An 11,447-nucleotide genomic window follows, 5' to 3' on the forward strand; every position below is an offset into this window, starting at 1 on the left:
AGAGAAGCTAACTTGGAGATGACCAGCATTCCGGGATGCTACTCATCGTGCATAACAAGCAAAGATATAGAGCAGGACATTGTCAACCTGCTGTTTGAAAGCCATGCACCTATGAAAAGCCAGCCTCTTCGCCGGCCGACTGTACATCGTGTATGCCTGCGAAGGCAGCCCGAAACGATACGGCAAACGGCACTCCGGGGAAGTTTCCTCGGGGAAAAATATGTAGAGTAAACTTCTCTACCGGGCCTTGTTGGTGTTTGCGCCAGGCTCTGCTTTCATGGTGTGGTGGTAATACCAAAAAATAGGGGATGCGTGAAAACCTTGCATTTGGTGCACAGCTGTAGATTGTGATGCATTTTATTAACAAACCAAACTTAATGCGTGCAAGCGGTTGGGGTCGCCGGGATTCTTGGGCTTGGAGGTACCTGGCGCCCTTGCTCTGTACATGCATAGACATGATTCAGATGTAGGTGAGGCAGGACATAGCCAGAGGTGTCTAGGTTCTGTGGAGCATCGTTTACGATTGGTGGTTTCAAGTGAGCTCGGTTTTGGATGACGTCTAAAAACCTCAGAAAGGGAAATAGAGGTTTGGCATGTGCGACTAGACAATGTCAGGCAGGAGCGAAAAATTCGCATAAAATATGGGGAAAAGGCATGAGAAATTCCTCCTCATAGGGTGTTGCTTTACACCCAGTCACGAATCCTAGGCACTGCTAGCAAGTTAACGAAGGTTAGACCACTGTCGCATCATGGCATGTTATGACAAGACTAGGTGGTTGTATTACATGGGCCAAATATGCACATTATTTTTAATAACTAAGCTTCGAAAGCTCTTTGGCTTTTCACGTGCAACATTACTTGACATGACCTCTGTTAGTAATTCTGTGGAACCACGTGAGCATGACTGACCCTGATTCGCATTCAATCAAGCCAGTCATTGAATCACATCTAAGTGAATTAAACCAAGAAAGGTATATGTGAACTTCTGTCTGTGGAAGCAAAAAGTGTGGATGCTCTCATTGACGACCCCATAATGCTGTCCCCAGCCGAGCACTAAAAGGGCTCCTCATACCGTGTGAAATAAATTAAATGATACGCGCTGACAACTTGGTGGACTCAAAACGGCTCGGAAGTTGTTCCAGAAATTTGCTGAAACCTTAGCCCCCCCGTCCACCCCCTAACCACCCAGTGGCGCTTGAGGTTAACACATGAGTATGACTCGCTTATATTGATGTTTCGACTCTTGTCATCAGGCTCTTTTCAAATCTGTTTACGTGAATTATGTTTAAAGTGTAAGCTATTCCAGCTTTTTGTTACTATACAAGGCGTCACCAAATCGCCTGTTGCATATCACCCGGCGACTAGACGGTACCGCGGCGCTGCGGCACACTACCATCTGAATCACAAATGTCATACAAAGGCCGCGTGACGCCACCGTCTGGTCATCGGCAGTCCCCCGTGCACAGCGACCACCCGGGTCGCTGACAGTTGGGCCCCAAACGTCAGCTGACCATCTGTGGAGCCTGAGCTCCACCGAGCGGACTTGTGCTTCTAGTCGGCTGTTGCTCCTGTCGTTTTGTAAATGATCTGCTAACGGAGATATATCAGCGTATTTACTGCAGTCTTCATCGGCAGGCAATCGCGTTCAGGTCATGTTGCGTCCAAAGCAAGGTAGGTTAAAACCGATACTCTGGGTTTTCAGGTTCTGTGTGCCCTAAACACTCTCCCTGATAGGGGAGTTGGTGCAGCCTCCCCCCCCCCCCCCCCCCCCCCCCCCGCCCGCCACGGTGTTATGAGGATACCTCGCTCACATTTGTAATAAAGGTTAGATTTCAGAAGCCTATGGAGTATTTGTTGCGCATGATTTTACTTGTCTTGTTTTAGAGCATCGGCGTTCTTTTAAGAAGATGTACGGCAATCCACGGCCGGTGCGGGCGGCGGGCTGCAACCGACGATGTCTCAGAACGCGCGCGGTGGGCCGACATTGCTACATTAACTGAGCGATGTGTCCTAAATGTTCCCCAAAAAACAGGTACAACTATTACTGTTGTACTTGACATGGAACATGAAACACGCCTGTTTGAGTTTGGCATCGCTCCAAATCATGGCCTCAATGATATGATGTAACGCTAAAAAGTTCGATTTTCTGAGAAGCTTAACCTTTGACCTGCCATAATGGCATCAGTTATTGACTTAGCACCATCAACGTAGTTTCAATCACGAGGCCTTGTTGAGGTTAACACTCTGGTGCTCCCCGCCAAACTCTATCTATTCTAGTTTGTAAAAGACTGAGAACGCACCAAACCCTCATCCAGTCCGCGCTTTGAAAAAAACGGCGAATCATGCCGTGGGTTTAAGCGCATCTGAGTGGGTGTTTTTATGCGTTTAATATTTAAATTTTAAAGTTCAAAGCAGGTGACATGGCTGACTGTCCTTCCTAACAGAATTGTAAAGTCACTTACTAGTATTTGCAAAACGAACGTCGGTCGAGTGTATTTGTAATGTTAAAGGGGGTTTTCGCACATTTGTATCAGGGTTTGAACTGAAATAGCCATCTTGAGGATCACTCGATGAGCTTACAGCCCTAGCCTTCTTAAGACCTAAGACCCTCTAGTTTCTGAGCTATGCGCCCGCAAAGACGTGCAGACTTCTTCGTGCAGACTATTTCAGGGTTGCCCAGGCAACCATAACGCAATAATAACATCGCTGAAATGCTGTAATTGCATTGGCCATGCGGCGACCAAAGCCAGTAAAGATGTAAATATCAGGTCCCTCATATTCACCGTTCGTGAGCGCGATTTCCAAATACATCGGACGTTCATTGATTTGATTTGATTTGATGTTTACTTTTCGATTATGGACATTAAGCAGTACATGATATGATGAGTGGATTGGCGCATAAGCGGAACGCTTAAATCTGAGCGCCTCTCCTAACAATAACAAGATATGGTCATCGTCGCCAGGGAACCCACGACACACCGCCCACTCGCCCGATCCGTAAGCCGACAAGGGCCAGACGCCCGCCGCCACTCCAGTCTACGCATACAGCCGTCTCAACCCGGCGGCGGACGCCCGGCCCGACAACGCCACCCAGTAGCCCGTCTGCTGCCCGCGCCGGCTGGAAGTTCTTAGGCGAATCGTTTGGTCTGAAAAAAAAATGTTTGGAAAATTATTGCCATGTGCTGCCCATTGCGATCCTGTAAACCGTTACCTGTGAGATAGATACGTAGTTGCTCGTTGTGAGTGAGCTCAGAAAAGTTTGGAATGATACAATCTGTTTTACGTAGCATTGGAATTCGGGTTTCATGATAGCGAGGACAGTTCAGTACAAAGTGTTAAGGGTCTTCGTATGGATAGCCACATAAGCAAGAGGGACTAGGTGTAGTTGGATTTTGAATTACGAACAAGTGGGCATTCAGGTACTGACATTCCTAATATCAGCCTAGTATTTAGGATGTTACCATGCCTGGATCCAAAGCTGTGATACACCGGGGGCGCGGCCAAACCGAAGCGCTGGTATATTTCCCGTTTGAAGGAACGAGAAGACTGGAGGGATGACGTCTCAAGCGGGAGCTGGTTCCATCTTCTCGTAGTTGATGGAATATAGGATTTTTGGTATGCTAAGGTTCTGTTCGGTGATAATGTGTCATTGCATTGCGTAGTGGGCGTCCTGTTGCAAGTGCTCGTGTGTCAGGTAGAAGTGCAGTGACGTTTGTTGGCCGTGGATGTTGGTTGTGTATGAGGTTGTGGAACAGTGTCAGTTTGGGCATGTTTCTTCGTGATTTGAGAGTGTCCCATTCCAAATCGTCCAACAGTGCGTGAGTGTGTGTTCTGTGGAGTGTACCGGTGATTAGTCCTGCTGCTCTGTACTGCTCTGTAATCTGTCAAGTCTAAGGGAGTCGCTGGTTGTCAAAAGTCCTCAATGCTCTCAATGTTGTGTAAGCCACGATGACGTCATCAAACAAATGACACTTTGTCATTAAACAAAGACGCATTGAGTGGCATAGCTGCTAGAAAGCGAGATTGTGTTGTCCAGAGCAGTATTTTTTCACTTAAAAGTATACTAATGGTTATAAGTAAGCTTATTTCATCATATCTGATGCTTGCTTTAATATATTTAAATGTGGAACATTCTCTCTGAGCGCAGTTTGAAACGCCGAGTATTGACAATGTAACCACCATTGCCTTCTGGCCTAGTACAGGTCGATAACGCAGCATGATATCTGTTAAGTTATTACGCTGAAAAACCAGCAGCAAACAATTTGTCTCACCTTTGTTTTTATTTTCAGGTTCATCATGGGTGCTGCTGTTTTTTATTGTATTGGCTGAAGCAGGTGTCCCTTCCAACCTGGACTTGTAGCTCTTGGAGGGCCTGGCAACCGATTTGAGCAAGAACCAAGCCATCGCCCCGTTCGTCATGTCCTCGCTCATGACTCAGGTCTGGGTAGGAGCCACGGGCGGCATCAAAAACGAGGTACGCTGCTGGGAATGCGCACTCTGCACTTGTATATTTTTGTTAAGACCATAAACAATGCAACGTGATGGAAAACGTATCACGGTCAGGATTCTGGTTTCATTCCGCTGGGATAATTGGCGGCTTTCGTGTTCTCGCTGGCCTAGTCTCGCTCCTATGACCGTCGATGGATCTATTATCGTCAAGTACGATGGAAACACATGGTAGGTATCATTTAACTTCCATGCCATGGAGCTTACATCGCAAACATTTGTTTTGTGGTGTTCTAACCATATTTTTAACTGGCTGGCAACTTGTGCCTCACAGCTATTCATAAGAAAAATAAAGCAATAAAACGCTTGATCAGTTCACACGTAGTGTGTAACACGCTAAAGAGTAACACATCAGTTCTGAGATTCCGATTAGCATCTGCGTCCCATATGCCTGCAGATGACCCCAGTGCTGGGACTGAGCGGGCCCAGCGACAGGTCTTTCCTGCCGGCCTACATGTCTGCCATCGACGAGCTCTCCAGCGGCTGCAGGGACGTCACCACCGCCGTCTTCAACCGCATCTACCTCCGCAACGGCCGCACCTTCAAGCTCACCTTCATGGCTCTCCTGCGGCAGTACTACGGCGCTGACATCAAGACGTTCTCCTCGGAGGCGCGGGCGGCGGCCCAAATCAATGCCGATGTGGCCAGGGTGACCGCAAACCGCATCACGGACCTCATCTCCGCTCACGCACTGCGCGAATCGGGGCTGGTGAGTGTGTGAGTGCACTCTATTTCAAGGGCCAATGGCTGAAGACGTTTGAGAGAGAGAGGGCTGGTGCTGGTGAGTGCACTCTATTTCAAGGGCCAATGGCTGAAGACGTTTAAGCGAACAGTCAAAGGCCCGTTTTTGACCCATGCCGGTGAGAAGCAGGTCGATATGATGAACCAGTACACGGTGCTAGCCTACATCAAGAAAAAGACGTTTGATGTCATACCGCTGCCGTACAAGGATGAAGACTATGTCATGCTGCTTTTGCGTCCCCTGATGCGTGATATGGCTGCTGTCAGACGTCTGCGCAATTCTCTGGGCTACCTAGATATCGCTGATACCATGCGACAGCTCAACAGGCGGCAGCGTGTCCGTGTTGGCATGCCTCGTTTCAAGATAACGGCGGACTATTCGCTGAAACACACCATGAAACGTCTAGGAATCACGAAACTCTTCCTCCCTTGGGCCGAGTTCGGGAACATCAGTGACGAGAGGCTGGAAGTCAGCGAGATGGTACACAAGGTACTCATCGAAGTTACGAAGGAAGGCACCGAGGCCACCGGGGCAGGGGCCGTGGTCTTCAGACGCACGACCAGCGCGGTGCGGCCGACGCCGCGTATTGTCCGTTTCACCTTGGATCGACCGTTCTTTGCAGTATGGCACAAGCACAAGATCAACCTATTTTCGGCGTACGTTGCCTCGCTGTAGGCTGTCACATGCACGAGGAACGTGATTCCTCCACAGTCGTTGTCAGCATGGCTGATCGAACCGTCCGGCCAATCACGGGGGCGAAAAACGCTGACGTCACTGATGTTTTTTTCACTTTTCCAACCAAGCATTTACTGGTGCTACACCGCATTGCCACATTTGTCAGGAGTGATCAACTTCCTTTTGTCATTGGATTCTTGTTCCTGGCATCTTTTGTTGCGGCGTCCCCTGACCCAGCCCGGATAAGCTTTGAGGCACCGCCAACATCGTGGGGAAGAGCACTGAAGGCATGAGCCCTCTTATCTTATCAAACTGCTAAAATCACATCGTCTGTGTGAGAGATACTAGATCACCGCTTCGTTGTATAACTTAAGGCTTTTAAGTTGCCCTAGTAGCCAAGCGACTGGACGCACTTGCTGAGGAGGTATTTACATTGGTAGCTGGGAGATAGTTTTGTATGAGCTAAACTCATGTGTGCCATTACAAAGACATGAAATAAAGGCTAACAAAATACAACAGAAACTTCCACGTCAACAATCAGAATAAATTCGGCGAACACATACATCAAGGTCATCATAACGGTTCAAGCAATGCATCCCTAACAAATGTTGCGTTTAAAATGCTGTGTTGTTATTGTGCGGGGTGTGCGCCCTCGCCCTCGCTGTCTTCCGAGCTCTACATCTGACTGGGTGCCCGGGGGGCGTCACGTGACTGCGGGTCTCCCGATTCGCCCGGGGTTGAAGGGTCGGTCGCTGAGGCGGCGGCAGGGACCCGACGCTCGCAGATAGCAGTCGGTTTTTGGACGAGTCCAGGCCTTGAACCTCGGTGCCTCGAACCTTTGGGTGTCTCAGCCCGAAAGGCAATACCTGGGAGAAGCACGGCCGCGGAGCGACGCGGGAGTTGTGGTTTCATCACGAGCCACTCGTGATGATCCAAAGAGCACGAAACCATAACTACTACGCCTCATCATGTACTCTATTTTGCTGGGGTGACAAAAAGCGGTTTGTTGACCTGAGGTGGCGCAGGGAGTGTCACACTGCACTGTCAATAGGCTTTGTGTTCTGCCACAAATTCTCTTAGTTCCAAATGCTGCGGGGGTCAAATTGGCCGCGTGTATTTTTCCAAATCACTTGCTATACCCAAATACGAGCAACCGAGGGTCAGCAAAGGCAATATAAAAATGGTAAAACAAAAACATTGCACATACCAGGGTTATCTCGATGGCGAGCGCAGTGAGGCTCTTTTTCACCACAATCACTTAGTAAGGTTGTTTTACACGTCATTATTTTTGTATGAAAATGATCGGCATAATGAACACTTTAATGCCGATGGCAAGGACTCATGTAGCCGCTTAATGACCACAACACTTCCTAACACTCTTAGGCTTATAAACCTGGCTTTTGCCATAAAAATGATTAAAAGACCTTAGCTACATTTGCAACTGTCTATTCATTCATCCAGGCGTATAAACATTGTCCGCCATCCCCTTCAGTCAGACTCGTGCATTTCCTGAACTAGGTACATCACGCTAAATACCGCTACCTCAACGACCACCTTCGTGCTAGCAAGGGAAATATCCCCGTACACGGAGCTAGTTTTGTAGGATATCATTGGCCCGGTCAGCTGGTGACACCTGCTCCCTCACCCCCCCCCCCCCCCTCCTGTGCACTCCGTTTTGACGCTGCCCTTTGGAGTTGACTCTGACAGTTCTCTGACCCTGACTCTGACAGTTCTCGCTAGCACCGACATGCAAGCTGCGCGCTGCTGTACATGATCTCTGGTTCTGGGTTCGTGGCTGATTGTTATCAGCGTCAAATCTTGAAAGCATTGTACGGAATGTCTTACCAATTAGTCGTTAAAATTCTTGCATTTGCGCGGAAAAACGTGCACAAAGATAAGAGAGTAGCAATAGTTTTTTTCCTAGTATAAAAAACAGGAGAATGGAGATAAAGATGCGTTCATATTTCAGCAACATGCATTCGTCGGAACTAAATAAAAGTATATCCAGAACTGCCTGCGGATGTCGCCATTCGATTTTCAGGTTTCCTTTGAAACAGCGGCCCACACATTTTACAGTTTACCAGCATTCAGGGAATAAAACAAGGAGCAATGCTAGTCATGTCTACGATACAGTGCGCATCTACACAAGAATTATAACACGTAAAAATACGCGTCCAAATGAAAGTAAATAGAGATCACGCATCACGCTTCATTCAAACATGCAAGCGAGTTCAATTAAACAAGCATCACACATCGTGGGTCAGTTAAGCATGCACACAATTTTGATCAAACAGGCACCGCGCATTACGCGCCATCCATCACTTGCACATGTCGACAGTGCTAAGCTAGCATGCATCACACAGCAAGGTACATATCACGCTCGCCGAATCGGCCATGACGAGTCCTGTAAGTTAAGATTTGGTCGCCGACTTTTATAAAAATAAATTTACGTATTTTCCTATCTGGATGGGCAAGTGCTGTATAGATAAATTTCAGCTCTAAAAGGGGCATAGGGTCCCTACCTCCCTGGATTTCAACTTCAGCGTGTTTTGCCAAAAAGAAAGGTCACCGAGAGGTGCATCCTGTGGTTTGTTTTTAGCGTCTCGCGGATGTTTGTCATATCTCAAACGAATGGGACGCGTAGACTGCCGACATAGACTTTGTGTTTAACGTTTTTCACACAGATTTTACGTAAACTGCAAAACCATGTTTTTTCCTGCAAATACCCTGAAACCCAGACTTGCGTAAATAGCATTTAATGCCACCCGAGCACTTAGGCTTCGAGATAGAAGAATTCACCAGATACTTTTTTAGCTTAGTGACGTTTTTCCAAGCTACGCGAACGCGCGGTATTGATTTTCTAACGATATGTTGGATTTTCCAAAGCAAGTGCTCCTCTATGCAAGTCGGCATTAAGAATCCGACGCCCGACAGGACGTGTTCTCTTTCTCTCGTCTCTCTCGTGGCGGACGTGTCTCAGGACGTGTCCCGCTTTCTACCACCCATCCCCCAACGCGGTCTAGATTTTTGAACATCTTCCGGTAAAGAACTTTGCTTTGATAAGGCATGTTGCCGAAATATCAACTAATCGTTATATCCATTTTCCTGATTTTTCTTCGAGGAATAAGGCTCTTACTACTGTTTTTTCCTGGATGGAGGCATGTTTTTATATAGCAGGTCTAATACCATTGTTCGTTTGGTAGAGCTAGAAGAACTGAACTTGACAAACCTCTTGAAAAATCGCTATACGTGGTTTATATGGGTGGCTTTCGGTTCAAACCACATGCTTGCATGCTATTACGCTTGCTACTGCTGCTGCTGCTGCTGCTGCTGCTGTTGCACCTGCTTGTGCCCTGCACCCACCACCCAAGTTTTTTTCCGCCCAGTTCAACGAAAAGTTTTACCTCCGCCCTTTCGCCAGACAGGACCGCGGGGTTTTACGTGCTGCACAATGTTGCCACACAGTGCCGCGCCACGGCCGCCCCGGACCTGGCTCGATCCTCGCTGGCCCGTTGCCGGCTGACCTTCCCATTTCAGTTGGCCCAAATAATGCAACCACTCTGGGCACTCCACTCCACCACTCATACCAACTGCCTCTGTCTTACGAGTATAGCTTCATTCATCTGGACCACAAAGCCAAATGTTGCCTTTGCCTACTGACTTGGCGCAACGCTTCGCGATAAGACTCATACATCGACTTACCCAGACATGCTTACAGAGAGGTGTCTGTTATTTTGTCTACATAAGACCGAGAATTAAATATTGGTTGACCACCCGAATAAGTCCCAGGAATTATTGCAGCCATCAACGCTGTCATGACAGAGCTGCAATAAACCACCTTCATTTGTTTGATTTAGACCAGCGACGTGGCGCATTATATACATGATCACCACGTATGATAATCCACGTCAGTCTTTGATCAGACACGCGTCCCCTTTGTCTAGGAGATTCGATACAGGGTCGCAGGGAAATGCCGATGTTCTTTTGAGATAATGTGTGGAATGTTTCACGTCTCATGCAGTCTTAAGTTTTCTTTTTGGTATTCTTACATCTTGGTGATGAACTGAGATTAGCACGCTTCTAGTGGGAGATAACAAGAACACACACACACACACACACACACACACACACACACACACACACACACACACACACACACACACACACACACACACACACACACACACACATACACACACACACACACACACACCGGTGGCTTTCTTGGAAGAGCTTTCAGAAAATGCTTCGCATTCATGTCGTCGACACATCTGAATTCGGGTCAGTAAATGCCAGTGGTGTGGTTTGGTTTGTGTTGGGGGTTCTAGTCACTACACTGGGTTTCAGCAGGCTGAAGCAGCGGCAAGCGGTTATTGAGGCACGATGGCCGAGCACTGCTGCAGACGGACAGGAGCAGGCTGGAGCCGCCCTGTCCAGCCGGCCGGGGCCCGCCCGGTGAAAGTGACCGCCGGGGCGTGGCCATCACGTGGGATGGTGAGATGGAATCGAGGTCGTGGAGCTCTGCCGACCTGAGTTTCAGTCTCACATGGGGGGCTGTAGCTCAAGTGGTAGAGCGCTCGCTTAGCATGTGAGAGGTACGGGGATCGATACCCCGCAGCTCCAGCGTCCGGTTTTAATCAGAGCGGCAGCTTAATTAGCGGCATGGTGCATACGGAAAGTGGATGTGCTGCACACGTGATTGTATAATACACCTTCATTACGTCACTATGACGCACGGGCATCGGTGCCGGACAGCACCAACGGATGGTCTGAACTGAGTGACAGCATTAATTACTGATTTGAGGTAAAGTGAACATGAATGTGCAATCGCAAAATATAACATAGCAACGTTATTAAGACGTTGTATATATGTTAGTATACATCATCTAATACGATAATGGCATCATTACCATAGCACGAACATCGAAAGTGATAAAGCTTTGTACGTGAAACAGAACAATCTGTTTCCTGGCACGGGATGGTCGCGTTAAAATTGCAACTCACCCCCCTGCGTTGAAAAGTATGTGTTTTCTTACCAGATCCCCACCTATGAAGATGTGTCTGTAAGCTAGGTGAAAGTGGGCGCCAGGCTGGTCGTTTCAGTGAATGGTCGAACACCTCGTGCATCATTTGTGCACGCTGGTGCAATTGCATGCAGCGGCAGCCATCCGGAGGCCGTGCCAGTTCATAAGCCAGTTCATACCTAAGTTTCACGGAGGTTTTTTCTGCGGCGGTGTGGTGTAAGGGAAGATGATTCGGAAAAGATACTGTTGCAGGTGTCCAAAATATGGTTTACAAACCAAACCAGCTAGTAGTAATGCTGATCTAGAAATATTAATCAATGCAGCCATACGTTCAGTTGGACGCCAGTCATGCGGGAGACAGCCGGCCTAGGGCAGTCGCCTCCGACTGCGGACGGGAGCAAGGCCCCGATAAGGAATATATGGCAGAAGGGCCTTCGTTCTGTGGCTTGGTTTTAAAGGAGAATCTTCAGTTTTATTGATTTCGTCACATTTTTTGACAG

General features: G+C 48.1%; 1 protein-coding gene and 1 non-coding gene across 4 annotated transcripts; both read left to right on the top strand.

Moving 5' to 3' along the window:
* The first annotated feature begins 1,523 nt into the window (after positions 1 to 1,523).
* On the top strand, positions 1,524 to 5,348 carry LOC119109466 (uncharacterized). Of its 3 annotated transcripts, none has more exons than XM_037233086.1 (3): positions 1,524 to 1,671; positions 4,290 to 4,474; positions 4,904 to 5,348. In XM_037233086.1, exons 2-3 carry the CDS (start codon positions 4,418 to 4,420, stop codon positions 5,225 to 5,227), a joined length of 381 nt encoding a protein of 126 aa, XP_037088981.1. In that variant the 5' UTR covers positions 1,524 to 1,671; positions 4,290 to 4,417; the 3' UTR covers positions 5,228 to 5,348. The 3 variants fall into 3 exon arrangements, with proteins under 3 accessions (XP_037088981.1, XP_037088982.1, XP_037088980.1); XM_037233087.1 differs by lacking the exon at positions 1,524 to 1,671 and adding an exon at positions 3,218 to 3,615; XM_037233085.1 differs by lacking the exon at positions 1,524 to 1,671 and having other exon boundaries at positions 3,725 to 4,474.
* Positions 5,349 to 10,473: 5,125 nt separating this feature from the next.
* TRNAA-AGC (transfer RNA alanine (anticodon AGC)) lies at positions 10,474 to 10,546 on the top strand. The gene has a single exon. It is a non-coding gene; the product is annotated as a tRNA-Ala (tRNA).
* Positions 10,547 to 11,447: the final 901 nt, after the last annotated feature.

This window comes from Pollicipes pollicipes, unplaced genomic scaffold (genome assembly GCF_011947565.3).
Source record: "Pollicipes pollicipes isolate AB1234 unplaced genomic scaffold, Ppol_2.1 Scaffold_7231;HRSCAF=8579_pilon_pilon_pilon, whole genome shotgun sequence".
Taxonomy (NCBI): Eukaryota; Metazoa; Arthropoda; class Thecostraca; order Pollicipedomorpha; family Pollicipedidae; genus Pollicipes; species Pollicipes pollicipes.